The 17,861-nt window shown below is 41.3% G+C and overlaps 1 protein-coding gene across 1 annotated transcript in view; it reads left to right on the plus strand.

Moving 5' to 3' along the window:
• CSNK1G1 (casein kinase 1 gamma 1) overlaps positions 1-17,861 on the plus strand; it is a gene marked incomplete in the record, with an annotated part of 566,217 nt that overhangs the window by 206,158 nt on the left and 342,198 nt on the right. The window contains 1 exon segment of the mRNA XM_053717378.1: positions 12,108-12,148. Coding sequence (XP_053573353.1) covers positions 12,108-12,148 — 41 coding nt within the window.

A 17,861-nucleotide genomic window follows, 5' to 3' on the forward strand; every position in this document is an offset into this window, starting at 1 on the left:
GAACTTCATCCGGAGGTCTTTGCCCAAATACTTCGACGTTGGGGCAAACCAGAGATAGATCTCATGGCGTCTCGACAGAATGCCAAGCTTCCTCGTTACGGGTCCAGATCCAGGGATCCGGGAGCGGTTCTGATAGATGCTTTGACAGCACCTTGGACCTTCGGGATGGCTTATGTGTTTCCACCCTTCCCGATGCTTCCTCGATTGATTGCCAGAATCAAACAGGAGAGAGCATCAGTGATTCTAATAGCGCCTGCATGGCCACGCAGGACTTGGTATGCAGATCTAGTGGACATGTCATCCTGTCCACCTTGGTCTCTACCTCTGAAACAGGACCTTCTGATCCAGGGTCCCTTCAAACATCAAAATCTAATTTCTCTGAAGCTGACTGCTTGGAAATTGAACGCTTGATTTGATCAAAACGTGGTTTTTCTGAGTCAGTTATTGATACCTTAATACAGGCTAGGAAGCCTGTTACCAGAAAGATTTATCATAAGATATGGCGCAAATACTTATATTGGTGCGAATCCAAGAGTTACTCATGGAGTAAGGTTAGGATTCCGAGGATATTGTCTTTTCTACAAGAAGGTTTAGAAAAGGGTTTATCCGCTAGTTCCTTAAAGGGACAGATTTCAGCTCTGTCCATTCTTTTACACAAACGTCTGTCAGAAGTTCCGGACGTTCAAGCTTTTTGTAAGGCTTTAGCTAGGATCAAGCCTGTGTTTAAAACTGTTGCTCCACCATGGAGTTTGAACTTAGTTCTTAATGTTTTACAGGGTGTTCCGTTTGAACCCCTTCATTCCATTGATATCAAGCTGTTATCTTGGAAAGTTCTATTTTTTAATGGCGATTTCCTCGGCTCGAAGAGTCTCTGAGTTATCCGCCTTACATTGTGTTTCTCCTTATCTGATTTTTCATTTAGACAAGGTAGTTCTGCGTACTAAACCTGGGTTCCTACCTAAGGTGGTCACTAACAGGAATATCAATCAAGAGATTGTGGTTCCATCTTTGTGTCCTAATCCTTCTTCGAAGAAGGAACGTCTGCTGCACAATCTAGATGTAGTCCGTGCCCTGAAATTTTATCTACAGGCAACTAAGGATTTTCGACAAACGTCTTCCCTGTTTGTCGTTTATTCTGGTCAGAGGAGAGGTCAAAAAGCTTCGGCTACCTCTCTCTCTTTTTGGCTTCGTAGCATAATTCGGTTAGCCTATGAGACTGCTGGACAGCAGCCTCCTGAAAGAATTACAGCACATTCTACTAGAGCTGTGGCTTCCACTTGGGCCTTTAAGAATGAGGCTTCTATTGAACAGATTTGCAAGGCTGCAACTTGGTCTTCTCTTCATACTTTTTCCAAATTTTACAAATTTGACACTTTTGCTTCTTCGGAGGCTGTTTTTGGGAGAAAGGTTCTTCAGGCAGTGGTTCCTTCCGTATAAAGAGCCTGCCTGTCCCTCCCGTCATCTGTGTACTTTAGCTTTGGTATTGGTATCCCAGAAGTAATGATGACCCGTGGACTGACCACACTTAACAGGAGAAAACAAAATTTATGCTTACCTGATAAATTCCTTTCTCCTGTAGTGTGGTCAGTCCACGGCCCGCCCTGTTTTTTATGGCAGGTAAAAAATTTTTGAATTATACTCCAGTCACCACTACACCCTTTGGCTTCTCCTTTCTCGTTGGTCCTTGGTCGAATGACTGGAGGTGACGTAGAGGGGAGGAGCTATATAGCAGCTCTGCTGGGTGAATCCTCTTGCACTTCCTGTTGGGGAGGAGTTAATATCCCAGAAGTAATGATGACCCGTGGACTGACCACACTACAGGAGAAAGGAATTTATCAGGTAAGCATAAATTTTGTTTTTACCTCAAAAGTTCCTCAGTAGCCACATCCCATTGTAAAGGACTTCTAAGCAGCAAATCAGTATGTCTGTCCCAGGACAGCTAAGGGAGTGATCTTACATGCACACTCATCTTATTTCCCTATTCAGTGTAAGGAAGTTTACAATGAAATCTCATGAGATCACAGTAAGAGTTCATGACCTCAGCACTGTTAATGGTGATTGGCTGCTGTTCATTTCTTCATTTTTTTTTTACCTGCAGTTTGGAGCAGCCGAGTATAATTTTTTTCACAGAACTTACTCTGCTGAGCTGAGGAAATTGTGAGGTAAAATATTTTCCTTTTTTACATAGAGATGCTCAGGTGATATTTTCCTGTCAGCTTTTTACAGTTATACTGCATCATTTTTAAGTGATTTAGCATATGAGTATTATGTCCCTTTAAGCTTATGTCACTATCGGTTTAATTTTCATAAAAATGAAGCCAGTCGGGTTGTGTGTATTGTTAACGTCGGCAATTGGCGGGGCTATTATTTCTCCAACATAGGTGTGTCCGGTCCACGGCGTCATCCTTACTTGTGGGATATTCTCTTCCCCAACAGGAAATGGCAAAGAGCCCAGCAAAGCTGGTCACATCATCCCTCCTAGGCTCCGCCTACCCCAGTCATTCTCTTTGCCGTTGTACAGGCAACATCTCCACGGAGATGGCTTAGAGTTTTTTAGTGTTTAACAGTGGATTTAAAGGATGCGTATCTACATATTCCTATCCACAAGGAACATCATCGGTTCCTAAGGTTCGCATTCCTGGACGAGCATTACCAGTTCGTGGCGCTTCCTTTCGGATTAGCCACTGCTCCAAGGATTTTCACAAAGGTACTAGGGTCCCTTCTAGCGGTGCTAAGACCAAGGGGCATTGCAGTAGTACCTTACTTGGACGACATTCTGATTCAAGCGTCGTCCCTTCCTCAAGCAAAGGCTCACACGGACATAGTCCTGGCCTTTCTCAGATCTCACGGATGGAAAGTGAACGTGGAAAAGAGTTCTCTATCTCCGTCGACAAGGGTTCCCTTCTTGGGAACCATAATAGACTCCTTAGAAATGAGGATTTTTCTGACAGAGGCCAGAAAAACAAAACTTCTAAACTCTTGTCAAACACTTCATTCCGTTCCTCTTCCTTCCATAGCGCAGTGCATGGAAGTAATAGGTTTGATGGTAGCGGCAATGGACATAGTTCCTTTTGCGCGCATTCATCTAAGACCATTACAACTGTGCATGCTCAGTCAGTGGAATGGGGACTATACAGACTTGTCTCCGAAGATACAAGTAAATCAGAGGACCAGAGACTCACTCTGTTGGTGGCTGTCCCTGGACAACCTGTCACAAGGGATGACCTTCCGCAGACCAGAGTGGGTCATTGTCACGACCGACGCCAGTCTGATGGGCTGGGGCGCGGTCTGGGGATCCCTGAAAGCTCAGGGTCTTTGGTCTCGGGAAGAATCTCTTCTACCGATAAATATTCCGGAACTGAGAGCGATATTCAATGCTCTCAAGGCTTGGCCTCAGCTAGCAAAGGCCAAGTTCATACGGTTTCAATCAGACAACATGACTGTTGCGTACATCAACCATCAGGGGGGAACAAGGAGTTCCCTGGCGATGGAAGAAGTGACCAAAATCATTCAATGGGCGGAGACTCACTCCTGCCACCTGTCTGCAATCCACATCCCAGGAGTGGAAAATTGGGAAGCGGATTTTCTGAGTCGTCAGACATTACATCCGGGGGAGTGGGAACTCCATCCGGAAATCTTTGCCCAAATTACTCATCTGTGGGGCATTCCAGACATGGATCTGATGGCCTCTCGTCAGAACTTCAAGGTTCCTTGCTACGGGTCCAGATCCAGGGATCCCAAGGCGACTCTAGTAGATGCACTAGTAGCACCTTGGACCTTCAAACTAGCTTATGTATTCCCGCCGTTTCCTCTCATCCCCAGGCTGGTAGCCAGGATCAATCAGGAGAGGGCGTCGGTGATCTTGATAGCTCCTGCGTGGCCACGCAGGACTTGGTATGCAGATCTGGTGAATATGTCATCGGCTCCACCATGGAAGCTACCTTTGAGACGAGACCTTCTTGTTCAAGGTCCGTTCGAACATCCGAATCTGGTCTCACTCCAGCTGACTGCTTGGAGATTGAACGCTTGATCTTATCAAAACGAGGGTTCTCAGATTCTGTTATTGATGCTCTTGTTCAGGCCAGAAAGCCTGTAACTAGAAAAATTTACCACAAAATATGGAAAAAATATATCTGTTGGTGTGAATCTAAAGGATTCCCTTGGGACAAGGTAAAGATTCCTAGGATTCTATCCTTTCTTCAAGAAGGATTGGAGAAAGGATTATCTGCAAGTTCCTTGAAGGGACAGATTTCTGCCTTGTCTGTGTTACTTCACAAAAAGCTGGCAGCTGTGCCAGATGTTCAAGCCTTTGTTCAGGCTCTGGTTAGAATCAAGCCTGTTTACAAACCTTTGACTCCTCCTTGGAGTCTCAACTTAGTTCTGTCAGTTCTTCAGGGGGTTCCGTTTGAACCCTTACATTCCGTTGATATTAAGTTATTATCTTGGAAAGTTTTGTTTTTGGTTGCAATTTCTTCTGCTAGAAGAGTTTCAGAATTATCTGCTCTGCAGTGTTCTCCTCCTTATCTGGTGTTCCATGCAGATAAGGTGGTTTTACGTACTAAACCTGGTTTTCTTCCAAAAGTTGTTTCTAACAAAAACATTAACCAGGAGATAGTCGTACCTTCTTTGTGTCCGAAACCAGTTTCGAAGAAGGAACGTTTGTTGCACAATTTGGATGTTGTTCGCGCTCTAAAATTCTATTTAGATGCTACAAAGGATTTTAGACAAACATCTTCCTTGTTTGTTGTTTATTCTGGTAAAAGGAGAGGTCAAAAAGCAACTTCTACCTCTCTCTCTTTTTGGATTAAAAGCATCATCAGATTGGCTTACGAGACTGCCGGACGGCAGCCTCCTGAAAGAATCACAGCTCATTCCACTAGGGCTGTGGCTTCCACATGGGCCTTCAAGAACGAGGCTTCTGTTGATCAGATATGTAGGGCAGCGACTTGGTCTTCACTGCACACTTTTACCAAATTTTACAAGTTTGATACTTTTGCTTCTTCTGAGGCTATTTTTGGGAGAAAGGTTTTGCAAGCCGTGGTGCCTTCCATTTAGGTGACCTGATTTGCTCCCTCCCTTCATCCGTGTCCTAAAGCTTTGGTATTGGTTCCCACAAGTAAGGATGACGCCGTGGACCGGACACACCTATGTTGGAGAAAACAGAATTTTGTTTACCTGATAAATTACTTTCTCCAACGGTGTGTCCGGTCCACGGCCCGCCTTGGTTTTTTAATCAGGTCTGATAGTTTATTTTCTTTAACTACAGTCACCACGGTATCATATGGTTTCTCCTATGCAAATATTCCTCCTTAACGTCGGTCGAATGACTGGGGTAGGCGGAGCCTAGGAGGGATCATGTGACCAGCTTTGCTGGGCTCTTTGCCATTTCCTGTTGGGGAAGAGAATATCCCACAAGTAAGGATGACGCCGTGGACCGGACACACCGTTGGAGAAAGTAATTTATCAGGTAAACATAAATTCTGTTTTTTGCGCGCTTGCTATTACGCTGCACACTTTTCCACTTGTCTGGTGTTCCAGTTTAGCTGTGGGGCGACTTTACTCTCAAACAAGCAAGGACGGTTGGAGATTAAGTATGGCACTAGAACCGCATGGTTTTTCAGCAGAACAGGCAAGCGGTTGTTAGCGCTCTAGAGACCTTATCTTCTGCACCGCTGGGACATTGCAGTGAGACCGGTCGGCAGGTAGGCGCCTCAGCAGAGCTGCTGAGGCGTAGAGGTGTCTGACTGTTGTGAGCAATAAAAATGTTTGTTTTTTTATATATATATATATATATATATATATATATATATATATATATATATATATATATATATATATATATATATATGTATATATATATATATGTATATCCATTTTTTTCTTTAAAGCAGGAAAATAGTTTCCGTTTAAAATTTAAAGGCACAGTATCTTGTTAGACATTCAAAAATTTTTGAGTTAAGGTATTCTTTTTAAATTTTCCTTTTCATTTTGCAACACATTTTTTTCCCTGCATTAAAAACTTTTAGTTTTAAATTTTAAAGGGCCAGTAACAATTTATTGTAATAACATTTTTTTTGGTTATTACATTATTTTTCTGTTCTTTAAAGGGACACTGTACCCAAAACTTTTATTTCGTGATTCAGATTGAGCATGAAATTTTAAGCAACTTTCTAATTTACTCCTATTATCAAATTTTCTTCATTCTCTTGGTATCTTTATTTGAAATGCAAGAATGTAAGTTTAGATGCCGGCCCATTTTTGATGAACAACCTGAGTTGTCCTTGCTGATTGGTGGATAAATTCATCCACCAATAAAAAAGTGCTGTCTAGAGTACTGAAACAAAAAAAAAAAGCTTAGATGCCTTCTTTTTCAAATAATGATAGCAAGAGAACGAAGAAAAATTGATAATAGGAGTAAATTAGAAAGTTGCTTAAAATTGCATGCTCTTTCTGAATTACAAAAGAAAAAATTTGGGTACAGTGTCCCTTTTAATATGGATATAGAAGCTGTGCAAAATGTTACTTGCGCAATGTGTTTGGATGCCAATGTGCAACCACCAATTCCTTTTTGTCCCTCATGTATTAAGAGGGCTTTAAGCTATAGAGAGAATTTTTCATGAACAAAATTTTTCAAAAGCGGATGCTTCTCAGGAGTCTGACGAGATTCAGAGTATGCCGCAGCTTTCTCCCCAAACGTCCCAATCTTTAACGCCCGCACAAGCAGTGCCCTGTACTTCTGCTCTAGCACCTGCTGGAGTTCCCTTAGAAGACATAGCTGCACTTATGTCTTCCACAATTTCTGATGCGTTGTCTGCTTTTCCTATGCTACAAGGCAAACATAAGAGGAAAGACAACCATGTGTTCAGTGAGGTTTCTGATGCCATGGTGGCAATCTCGGATGTACCTTCCCAGGGAACTGAGATGGAGGGTATAGAGGTTCTATCAGAAAGCGAAATTTCAGACTCGGAGTTCATTGTCTTTGACTGATTCAGAGGTTGTCTCTTTCAGGTTTAAACTAGAACACCTCCTCCTGTTACTCAGGGAGGTTTTGGTTACTTTAGACGACTGCGATTCCACAGTAGTGGTCGCTTCTGCGAAGTTGAGTAAATTGGACAGATATTTCGAAGTTCCTTCTTACTCAGATGTTTTCCCGGCGCCTAAGCGAGCTTCGGAGATTGTTTCTAAGGAATGGGAGAGACTAGGTATTCCCTTCTCTCCTTCTATTTTCAAAAAGATGTTTCCTATAGCTGACACTGTCAGGGAAGCTTGGCAAACGGTTCCTAAGGTGGAAGGGGCTATTTCCACCTTAGCCAAGCGAACTACTATTCCCATTGAGGATTGTTGTGCTTTTAAAGATCCCATGGACAAGAAGTTGGAGGGTCTACTTAAAAAGATTTATGTTCACCAAGGTCTGCTATTGCAGCCGGCTGCGTACATTGCTACTGTCACTAGTGCGGCAGCTTATTGGTTTGATGCTCTGTCTGAGTCTCTCAAGACTGAGACTTCCTTAGAGGAGATCCAAGATAGGATTAAAGCTCTGAAGTTAGCTAATGCTTTTATTACGAACGCTTCTCTGTAAATTACTAAATTGGCAGCCAAGAGTTTGGGGTTCTCCATCCTAGCCCGCAGAGCCTTATGGTTAACATCTTGGTCTGCAGACGTGTCATCTAAATCTAAGCTTCTAGCGATTCCTTACAAGGGGAAGACCTTGTTTGGACCTGGCCTGACAGAAATTATCTCTGATATCACGGGAGGTAAGGGTCATCTCCAGTGTTCCCTCTAAGGCCAGTTCTGTGTGCGGCCCAGCAGTGAAACAGTTAATTAGGTAACCACACCCTGCAATTAGCAAACACTGCACAATGCAGATGGCAAGGTATGTGTCTCTTGTTAACTGTTTCCCTGCTGGGCTGCACACAAAACTGTCCTTAGAGGGAACACTGGTCATCTCCTTCCTCAGGATAAGAGAAACAAACAGAAAGGACGACAGAGTAATTTTCGTTCCTTTCGAAATTTCAAGGTAAATTCTTTCTCTTCCTCCTCTAAATTAGAACAATCTAAGCCTACTTGGAGACCCAACCAGTCTTGGAACAAGGGTAAACATTACAAAAAGCCTGCTGTTGAATCCAAAACAGCATGAAGGGCATGCCCCTGATCCGGGACCAGATCTGATAGGGGGCAGACTTTCCTTCGTTCAGGCTTGGATTCGAGACGTTCAGAATCCCTGGGCTATAGAAATAGTGTCTCAGGGATACAAACTGGAGTTAAAAAAATTTCCTCCCCGAGGAAGATTTCTTCTTTCAAGATTATCTGCAAACCAGATAAAGAGGCTTTCTTACATTGTGTAAGAGACCTCTCCTCCCTGGGAGTAATTATTCCGGTTCCTGTACAGGAACACGGGCAGGGTTTTTATTCAAATCTGTTTGTAGTTCCCAAAAAGGAGGGAACCATCAGACCTATCTTAGACCTCAAGAGTCTAAACAAGTTTTGTCAGAGTTCCATCATTCAAGATGGAAACTATTCGTATCATTCTTCCATTGATTCAGGAGGATCAATTTATGACAGTGGATTTAAAGGATGCATATCTTCATGTTCCTATCCACAGATCATCACCGGTTCCTGAGGTTTGCCTTTTCTGGACAAACACTTTCAGTTTGTGGCTTTTCCTTTCGGTATGGCCACGGCACCCAGAATTTTCACAAAGGTTCTGGGGTCTCTGCTGGCAGTTCTAAGACCACGGGACATTGCGGTGGCACCTTATCTGCACGATATTCTAATCCAGGCGCCATCTTGTCAACAAGCAAGATCTCATACCGACGTTGTGCTATCCTTCCTGAGAACTCACGTTTGGAAGGTAAATCTGGAAAAGAGTTCCTTAGTCCTGAAGATAAGGGTGACTTTCTTGGGAACTCTAATCGATTCTATATCTGAGGATTTTTCTGACAGAGGTCAGGAAATCAAAGATTCTAGATATCTGTCGAGCCCTTCAGTCCATTCCTCGGCCGTCAGTGACTCAGTGCATGGAAGTAATCTGACTGATGGTGGCGGCAATGGACATCATCCCGTTTGCTCGGTTCCACCTCAGGCCTCTGCAGTTAAACATGCTGAGGCAGTGGAATGGAGATTATGCAGATTTGTCTCCTCGAATAACCCTGGAACAGGAGACGAAGGACTCCAATGATGGTTGTCTCTGGATCATCTATTCCAGGGAACCTGCTTTCACAGACCATCCTGGGTGATTGTGACAACGGACGCCAGCCTTCTAGGGGGGGAGCTGTCTCGGGTTCCCTAAAGGCTCAGGGAGTATGGACTCAGGCAGAGTCTGTTCTTCCTATAAACATCCTGGAACTAAGAGCGATCTTGAATGCTCTTCTGGCCTGGCCCCAGTTGGCTTTGGCCCAGTTTATCAGATTCCAGTCTGACAACATAACGTCAGTGGCTTACATCAATCATCAGGGAGGAACGAGGAGTTCCTTAGCGATGACCGAGGTAGCCAAGATAATCCAGTGGGCGGAGGCCCATTCTTGCCATCTGTAAGCGATCCATATCCCAGGGGTGGACAACTGGGAGGCGGACTTTCTGAGCAGACAGACTTTTCATCCGGGAGAGTGGGAACTCCACCCGGAAGTTTTCTCCAACCTAATTCTCAAATTGGGTCGGCCGGAGTTAGATCTCATGGCATCTCATCAGAATGCCAAGCTCCCGAGATACGGGTCGAGGTCCAGGGATCCCCAGGCGGAACTGATAGATGCTCTGGCGGTTCCTTGGTCCTTCAGCTTTGCATACCTATTTCCCCCGTTTGCGCTTCTTCCTTGGGTCAGTGCTCGAATCAAGCAGGAGAGGGCATCAGTTATCCTCATTGCACCTGCTTGGCCTTGCAGGATTTGGTATGCAGATCTGGTGGACATGTCATCCCTGCCACCTTGGAGACTTCCGTTGAGGAATGACCTTCTCATTCAAATGCCCTTCCTTCACTCAAATCTAGTTTCTCTGAAGCTGACTGCTTGGAGATTGAACGCTTAATCTTATCCACGTGGGGTTTTTCTGATTCGGTCATAGAGACCATGATTCAGGCTCGTAAGCCCGTAACTAGAAAGATTTTCCATAAGATATGGCGTAAATATCTCTCTTGGTGTGAATCCAAGTGCTACTCATGGAGTAGAGTTAGGATTCCCAGAATTTTGTCTTTTCTCCAAGAAGGTTTGGAGAAGGGTTTATCGACAAGTTCCCTAAAGGGTCAAATCTCTGCCTTATCTGTTTTGTTACACAAACGACTGGCATAGGTCCCAGATGTACAATCATTTTGTCAGGCCCTGGTTAGGATCAGGCATGTGTTCAAACCAGTTACTCCTCCATGGAGTCTGAATTTAGTTCTCAAAGTTCTTCAAGGGGCTCCGTTTGAGCCTATGCATTCCTTAGATATTAAGTTGTTATCTTGGAAAGTTTTATTTCTTGTTGCTATTTCTTCAGCTCGTAGAGTGTCTGAGCTCTCGCCGTTGCAATACACTTCGCCTTACCTTATTTTCCATTCAGATAAGGTAGTTTTACGTACTAAACTAGGTTTTCTTCCTAAGGTTGTTTCAGACAGGAACATTAATCAGGAAATTGTTGTTCTGTCCTAGTGTCCTAATCCTTCTTCTCAGAAAGATCGTCTTTTGCACAATTTGGACGTTATTCGTGCTTTAAAATTTTACTTACAAGCAACTAAGGACTTTCGTCAGTCCTCTTCTTTGTTTGTCATTTTCTCTGGAAAACGTAGAGGTCAGAAAGCTACGGCTACCTCTTTCTTTTTGGCTGAGGAGTATCATCCGTTTTGCATATGAGACTGCTGGACAGCAGCCTCCTGAGAGGGTTACGCTCATTCCACTAGGACTGTTGCTTCCTCATGGGCATTCAAAAATGAAGCTTCCGTGCAACAGATTTGCAAGACTGCAACTTGGTTCTCTCTTCACACTTTTTCGAAATTCTATAAATTTGACACTTTTGCCTCAGTTGAGGCCGCTTTTGGGAGAAAGGTTCTTCAAGCAGTGGTGCCTTCCGTTTAGGTTCCCTGTCTTGTCCCTCCCGTATCATCCTCTAGCTTGGGTATTGTATCCCATAAGTAATGAAGATGATCCGTGAACTCATTGTGTCTTTAAAAAGAAAATGTATGCTTACCTAAGTTTGTTTCTTTTTAGACATGAGTTCACGGCCCGCCATGTTCTTTTAGACAGGTTGTTAATTATTATAAACTTCAGACACCTCTGCACCTTGGCTTTTCCTTTCTCTTCCTAACTTTGGTCGAATGACTGGAGTGGGAGGGAAGGGAGGAGCTATTTAACCGCTCTGCTGTGGTGCTCTTTGCCTCCATCTGCTGACCAGGAGGTGAATATCCCATTAGTAATGAAGATGATCCGTGGACTCATCGTGTCTAAAAAAAACCCACCAAATTTATCAGGTAAGCATAAATTTTCTTTTTTGGTGGTTATTATTTTTTTATATAAAAGCACATTTTTTTTTCCAATTCCTCTTTTATGTATGCTTTTTTAATTCCTTTTTACACCTCACTACTTGGCTATACGTTAAAACTGAAGTATGTGGGTGGTGGGAGGCGTATTTATAGGCATTTTGAGGTTTAGGAAACTTTGCCCCCTCCTGGTAGGAATGTATATCCCATACGTCGCTAGCTTATGGACTCTTGCCACTATGAAAAAAATTAATTTATCAGGCAAGTTCTTACATAAATTGTTTTTCAGTTCCTTTCTGTTCTTATAATGACATAGTAAACATTGAACCTGTTTTTTTTTTGTGTTTACTTCCTCTTCCTGGGTGATTAGTTATGATGTACCATTACAGTCATAAACTTACATTCTCTAACCCTGCAGTACTGTGTGTTTAATCCCTGCAAAGTATCGTTAGACGTATATAAATTATATATTACAATAATTACTCAAAGTTTTAAAGTAGAAAAGGTGAATTTTTCCTGTTGAATTTAATTTTTAAAAGCCACCTCAAACACGCATCTATGTGCTATTAGATATGTTATTGATCTTGATAATGTAACGTTTCAAAATACCAGGGAAAATGACATATTTAAGCAAGAGAACCTGATATGCTGTTTTCTTTTCTAGGCAAGAACCTTTACACCAATGAGTATGTGGCAATTAAACTGGTGAGTATAAATGTTTCTGCTCTTTCCTGCTTGAAATCGTTACATCCTTCCTTTTTATTGGTGTTCAACATGTTTATAAAGTATGGTTTCCTGGTTCAGATGTCAGTCTGTAGAGGTCATTCTAAATCACAGAGACATGCAATCTTAAAGGGACAGGAAAGTTAAAATTAGGCAATCATGATTTAGACAGAGCTTACAATTTTAAACAACTTTCCAATTTACTTCAATTATTTCATTTGCTTCCTTCTCTTGATATCCTTTGCTCAAAGGTTTATCTAGGAAAGCTCAGGAGCAGCTAAGTGGTGGCTGCAAATATATACTGATTGTCATCGGCTCACCCATGTGTTCAGTTAGAAACCTGCTCCTTCAACAAATGATACCAAGAGAATGAAGCACATTTGATAATAGAATTTAACTGGAAAGTTTTTTAGAATTGAATGTTCTAAATAATGAAAGAAAAATTTGGGGTTTCATGTCCCTTTAAGCTTTACGCCTGCATCCAGTAATGTACACTTTTTTTTCAAACTGTTATTAAGCTTAATTCTCCCATAATTGCCTTAACCCTTTAAGCTCTTTCAAACGTGTGTACTAAATAGTTTCTTTTTGTAGTGTGCACTTATTTCATTTAACCATCAGATTCATTGCATTTTCTGTGAGATATCCATACAAATCATACTATTTCTTTTAATTATCTTTTTAAATACTTTGCAGTAGCTCATTTTTAGGAGGGGGGGGGGGTTGTAGGAATATAAATAAATAAATAAAATAATTTTGTAATTTTCTGTAACATACATGGTAAAAAGCAGAATGAGCATAGCTGAATTTTTAATATTTTTATATTTTAACATTACTTATTAGTTCACCTTCCCAAAACATTAAATTTGAATTCTATACCAAGGTTGTTCAATGCAAATTATTAATTGGAAATTATTAGAATGTATTACATTAATCACTTTGCAACATGTTGCAATTTATGCCGAAAATGAGGTTAAAAAATATTGAACAATAAAAATTGCACATTTAAAAACTTGATAACATTCTGTTTTCACAGGTAGGTAACTTAACCCATTTGACAAAATATGAATGTTTTTACCCTTGTCCAAATTCTGAATAGTTTAAAAAAACAAAACAAAAAAAACAAACAAACCGCCAAACAAAAAAACACTTGCACCAAAAATCACCCCATACCATTTCTCAAAATGTAATGTATTTTTTACACTGTCACAGTTTTTTCATTTATTTGTATACCAGCATAAACTCTTTCAAATTAGCTCTTTTTATCTAGTTCTTTAGGGATTAGAAGTAAGGACCTCATTCATGTTGCATGAACCCATAAATAAAACCAGGGCAAGGTATGTCTTTTATGACAGTCACCTACCACCTTGATGTTTATGGACATATAGGACCTTTCAAATAAGTGGTTATATTTCCCACCCCCCCCCCCCTGTGGTGGTGATCTATATGCTTATGCGCTACTGTTTCCATGGTAATTACCTGATAGCCACATTGCTGTGAGACCCTTAATTTGACTTCACTTACCTCAATTGCTTATTAAAATTGCTTAAGTGATGTTAAATGATTGCCATTTCTGTGGCAATCGGCTGCTATACAGAGAGGCAAGAGATTTCTCCTTGAAAAGAAGGTAAGCCCCTCTCTAATGCAAGGTGCATTTAATTTTTGTGTGTTGTATGCTTCTTTTTTAGGGGAGGCTACTGCTGTTACAGTAAGTTGGGTAAAAGATTGCCCTTTGTTCAGCAAGGTCACTTTATGTCCACAATATATTTACAGGATGCTTACCTTCACATCCCAATCCACCCAGATCATTATCGATTTTTGAGATTCTCTTTTCTAGAAACATTACCAATTTATCGCTCTTTCTTTTGGCCTAGCAACAGCTCCGAGAATATTCTCAAAGGTTCTCTGTGCCCTTCTATCTGTAATCAGAGAGCATGGTATTGTGGTTTTTCCTCTTTTGGATGATATCTTGGTACTAGCTCAATCTTTTCATTTAGCAGAAAATATTGTTGTTTCTTCAAAGACTTGGTTGGAGGATCAATTTACCAAAGTGTTTCTTGATTCCTCAGACAAGGGTCACCTTTTTTAGGTTTCCAGATAGATTGTGTCCATGACTATCAATCCCTATCATTCCCTTCAGTGGCCATGTGTATGGAAGTTTTAGCTCTCATGATTGCAGCATCGGACACGACCCCCTTTGCTTTTTTTCATATGAGACCTCTACAACTTTGCATGTTACACCAATGGTGCAAGGATTAGACTCGAATATCACAACTGATATTCTTAAATCCCAATGCACAACTTTCTTTCACTTGGTGGTCACCTTTATCCCCATCTAACTACCGTACTATTTCCCTACTCCCCCTCGCTTCAAAACTTCTGGAAAGTTTTGTATATACACATTTCCTCACATTAAACTCCTGCCTTGATCCATTGCAATCTGGATTTCGCCCACAACACTCCACAGAAACTGCAATCATTAAGATTGCTAATGACCTAACTACAGCAAAATCTAAAGGCCACTTTTCTTTGTTAATCCTTCTTGATCTGTCTGCAGCCTTTGACACGGTTGACCACACTCTCTTGCTCCAAACCATCCGATCTTTCTTTCGGCATCTGTGTCTCTTCTCTTACCTGTCTAACCAGACCATTAGTCTTACCTTCTCTGGCAAATCCTCTGAGCCTTTATCCCTTTCTGTTGCAGTACCACAAGGCTCTGTCTTTGGTCCCCTTCTCTTAATTTATACGCCATCCCTAGGTTCCTTAATACAGTCCCCCATGGGTTTCAATACCATTTGTATGCTGAGGATACCCAAATCTACATCTCTGCACCAGACCTATCCCCTAACTTATTTGTGTCACTTACTGTCTTTCATACTGAATGTCTTTTCACTACCTTAAGCTAAATCTCTCAAAAACTTCTTCCAACATCCCTACCCCCCAACTTTCTCTAACTGTTGATAACATCATTACCCCAACCCTACATGCCCAATGTCTTGTGGTCTTACTTGACTCTTTCACTCCCCACATCCATTCTTTGGCCAATTCGTGGGGCCTGCACCTTAAAATCATCTTCAAAATTCACCACTTCCTCACACAAGACAAAACTAAGACCTTAATCCACTCTCTAATAATTTCCAGCCTTGACTATTGCAACTCCATCTCCGGCCTCCCTAGCTGCTGTCTATCTCCCTTACAATTTGTAATAAATGCCTCAGCCAGGCTGATCTTCCTTACTCGTTGCTCCTTAACTGCTGCACCTCTCTGCCAGTCCCTTCACTGACTACCTCTAACCTTCAGTATTAAACATAAAATCCTGACTTTTAACTTTTAAAGCTCTCACTAACACTGCTCCACCCTATATCTCCGATCTTGTCTCCAGATACTCGCCCTCCCGTTCCCAGCGCTTTGCTCATGACCTCCTCTCCTCTCTCCTCCTCTCTTGTTCCCTCCTCACATTCCTGTCTACAAGACTTCTCCAGACTGGCCCCTATTTTGTGGAACTCTCTGCCTCACTCCACACAACTCTCCCCTAGTTTCCAAACTTTCAAGCGCTCCTCGAAGACTGTTTAGGGGTGCATATAATATACACTGACATTTTCCTATCTTAGTCCCTCTCCTCCTTTAGTTATGCCCTTGAACCCCCTTAGCATGTAAACCTACAAGCCTAGCTACTTTGTAGATCACTTTCATGAGAGATTATTTACAACAGTGAAACTCTTGGCATGGCCCTCTATCCCTTTGTCTCTCATAACTGTCACCTTGCATATTAGACCTATTTCTTTAGCACTGCGGAACCTGTTGGCGCTCTACAAATAACGTATAATAATAATAATGTCCAGTTGTCCTCCATGGCCTTTTGCTTTGTGCCAGGACCTTTTGTCTCAAGGTCTGTTTTTTTTTTTCTTCAGGATCTCAAACCTCTAAGCTTGATGGAAGAGGAATGGAACAGCTAGTTCTTAGGAGAGAGGTTTTTTTTATTCTTTTGTTGATACTTTGATTCAGGCTTGTGAGTTTGTAATTAGAAGGCTTTATCATAAGGTCTGAAAAGCATTGATTTCCTGGTGTGTGGAACATGGTTTGTCCTGGAATTCTTTTAGAATTCCTAGGTTTTTGCAGTTTCTTCATGATGGTTTGGATTAGGCTTTTTCCGCTAGTTCCTTGAATGGTCAGTTTTCTGCTCTTTCATTTTTTTTTTTTTTTCACGAGACGAGAGCTAATCTTCCTGATATTTTGTGTTTTGTTCATGGTTTAGTCAAGATTGTCTGTTCTTAAAGGGACAGTCTACACTAAAATTTGTATTTCTTAAAAACATAGATAATGCCTTTACTATTCCCCAGCTTTGCACAACCAACATTGATATTAATATGCTTTATAACATTTAAACCTCTAAATTTCTGCCTGTTTGTAAGCCACTATAAGACTGCCTTTTAATCGAATGCTTTATTTGCTTTTCACAACAGGAGACTGCTAGTTCATGTGGGCCATATAGATAACATTGTGTTCACACCAAAGGAGTTATTTATGATTTAGCACAACACAGTACTAAATGCAAGTTAATAGATAAGTCATGTGATCAGGGGGCTGTCAGAGGTAATAAGTATATTAATATAACTGTTGGTTATGCAAAACTGGGGAATGGGTAATAAGGGGATTATCTATCTTTAAAACAATAACAATTCTATTGAAGACTGTCCTTTTAAGCCAAAAGTTCCTCCTTTTTGAGCTTATGCTTTAGGTGGATATTTTGCTTTTATCTTGGAAGATTTTGCAATTTTTAGTTCTGCCACAAAGGTTTCTGAATTGTTTGCTTTTTCTTGTGATCTGCCTTATCTTTTTCATGTAGATAAGGCAGTGTTGGAGACTAAGTTTGGTTTCTTGCCTATGAGGGTATCTCCATAAAATATTAATCATGAGATTGTTGTTCTTTCCTTTTTATCCTATACCAAAGTATTCCGGCGAGAGGCTTCTCCATATTTTGGATGTTGTTGGATGTGGCTACCTGGTCTTCTCTGCATTCTTTTGCTAAATTCTATGTGTTTGATGTGTTTGCTTTTTCTGAAGCAGCTTGTGGTAGGAAAGTCCTTGAATCAGTAGTTTCAGTTTGATTTTGTCATGTTTTTTTTTTTTTTTTTTATTAAATAGAGCAATAAGAAGAGTAAAGAAGACCCCATCCTGTTTTTTTCTGGTGGTGTTTTTTTATTTTTATATTTTCTAATTTTTTTGCACTTCCTTCCGCCCCCGCCCCTTTCTTTGTTCTGTTTTTTTCTTTGCTTGGCTATACATCAGACTAGTTAACATAGAGGTGGGAAGGGTTTTATTGGGTTCTTTGAGTTTGTGAATCTTTCTCCTCCTAGTGGTCCCTGCCCTTTCTGTTACTACTTCTCTGTATTTCTCAGATTATCGTATAGCCAAGCAGAGAGGTGGGAGGGTTCAAAAGCCTTGGTGTTTGGAGTTTCTTTGCCTCCTCTTAAGGAATTCATTCACACATGCCAAGGCTTATAGACACTCACCACCATGAAATAAAGGAATTTATCAGATAAGCATAAATTGTTTTTCTATTTTGCAGGATTACCAGTTAAACTTTGCAATTCCTGAATGGATTGCATTTGGTATTCTAACAGTCTAATGCTGCTCTTGCCTCTAAAGGAATCTGTCCTCCCTCTGTTTAGTCAATACAAGGGAGTGCTTCAGATTT

This window comes from Bombina bombina, chromosome 6 (genome assembly GCF_027579735.1).
Source record: "Bombina bombina isolate aBomBom1 chromosome 6, aBomBom1.pri, whole genome shotgun sequence".
Classification (NCBI taxonomy): Eukaryota; Metazoa; Chordata; class Amphibia; order Anura; family Bombinatoridae; genus Bombina; species Bombina bombina.